Source organism: Pygoscelis adeliae, unplaced genomic scaffold (genome assembly GCF_000699105.1).
Source record: "Pygoscelis adeliae isolate BGI_AS28 unplaced genomic scaffold, ASM69910v1 Scaffold13, whole genome shotgun sequence".
Classification (NCBI taxonomy): Eukaryota; Metazoa; Chordata; class Aves; order Sphenisciformes; family Spheniscidae; genus Pygoscelis; species Pygoscelis adeliae.
Window position 1 is genome coordinate 46,318 of NW_008824499.1, and position 883 is coordinate 47,200.

General features: G+C 66.7%; 1 protein-coding gene across 1 annotated transcript in view; it reads left to right on the forward strand.

The window, feature by feature from the left end:
* LOC103914783 (tyrosine-protein kinase Fes/Fps-like) overlaps positions 1-883 on the forward strand; it is a 6,743-nt gene that overhangs the window by 3,421 nt on the left and 2,439 nt on the right. Inside the window, 2 exon segments of the mRNA XM_009321495.1 lie at positions 227-436; positions 802-883. The exon segment at positions 802-883 is cut by the window's right edge and continues 3 nt beyond it. Coding sequence (XP_009319770.1) covers positions 227-436; positions 802-883 — 292 coding nt within the window.

Genomic DNA, 883 nt, shown 5'->3' on the forward strand with positions numbered 1-883 from the left:
CTCCCCCGCTGCCGGCCTCCCTGCCCGAGCCTCCCAGCCTCTTGGCACCCCCTGCCCTCTCCTCTCCAGCCCCACAGCCCACTCCCCTTCATGCTCCAGCCCCTCCAGCCTCTGCTCCCCCTGCCTGCTGCGCCCTGTCCCGGGCACAGGTTCCAGGCACTGCTGCTGCCCCCACCTCCAGCATGACCCTGGGGGCACGGCTGGGCTCACCCCTGTCTCTATCCAGCTGCCGCCCCCCGTGCCCCTGATCCCAGAGGTGCAGAAGCCGCTGTGCCAGCAGGTCTGGTACCACGGGGCCATCCCACGCTCGGAGGTGCAGGAGCTGCTGAGCGGCAGCGGGGACTTCCTGGTGCGGGAGAGCCAGGGCAAGCAGGAGTACGTGCTCAGCGTGCTGTGGGACGGGCAGCCCCGGCACTTCATCATCCAGGCTGCCGATGTGAGTGACCACAGGCGGGGAGAGACAGCCAGGGGTGGCCCTGCACAGGCAGGCAGGGGTCCCTGCCCGGGCACGGCCCCTGGCTCTGCAGCCATGGGGCCCCTGGTGCGAGTGCACGAGATGTGTGTGTATGGTACAAGTTGTGTGCACCCGTCCTTGCACAGGCCAAGCATGGAGCACGGGGTGTGAGCCCTGCATTGTGCATGTGAACTCCCACTTATGCGTGCTTGCCATGCCCAGCATGCATGCATGTCCGGTGCCATGTGTGTGTGCGTGCACACTCATCTATGCGTTCGCACTCCAGCCCTCGTGAGCACACCCATGCGTGCGTGCAGGCACAACCCCTCAGCCTCTCCTCCCTGCAGAACATGTACCGGCTGGAGAGGGAAGGCTTCCCCACCATCCCACTGCTCATCGAGCACCTCCTGCAGAGCCAGCAGCCCATCA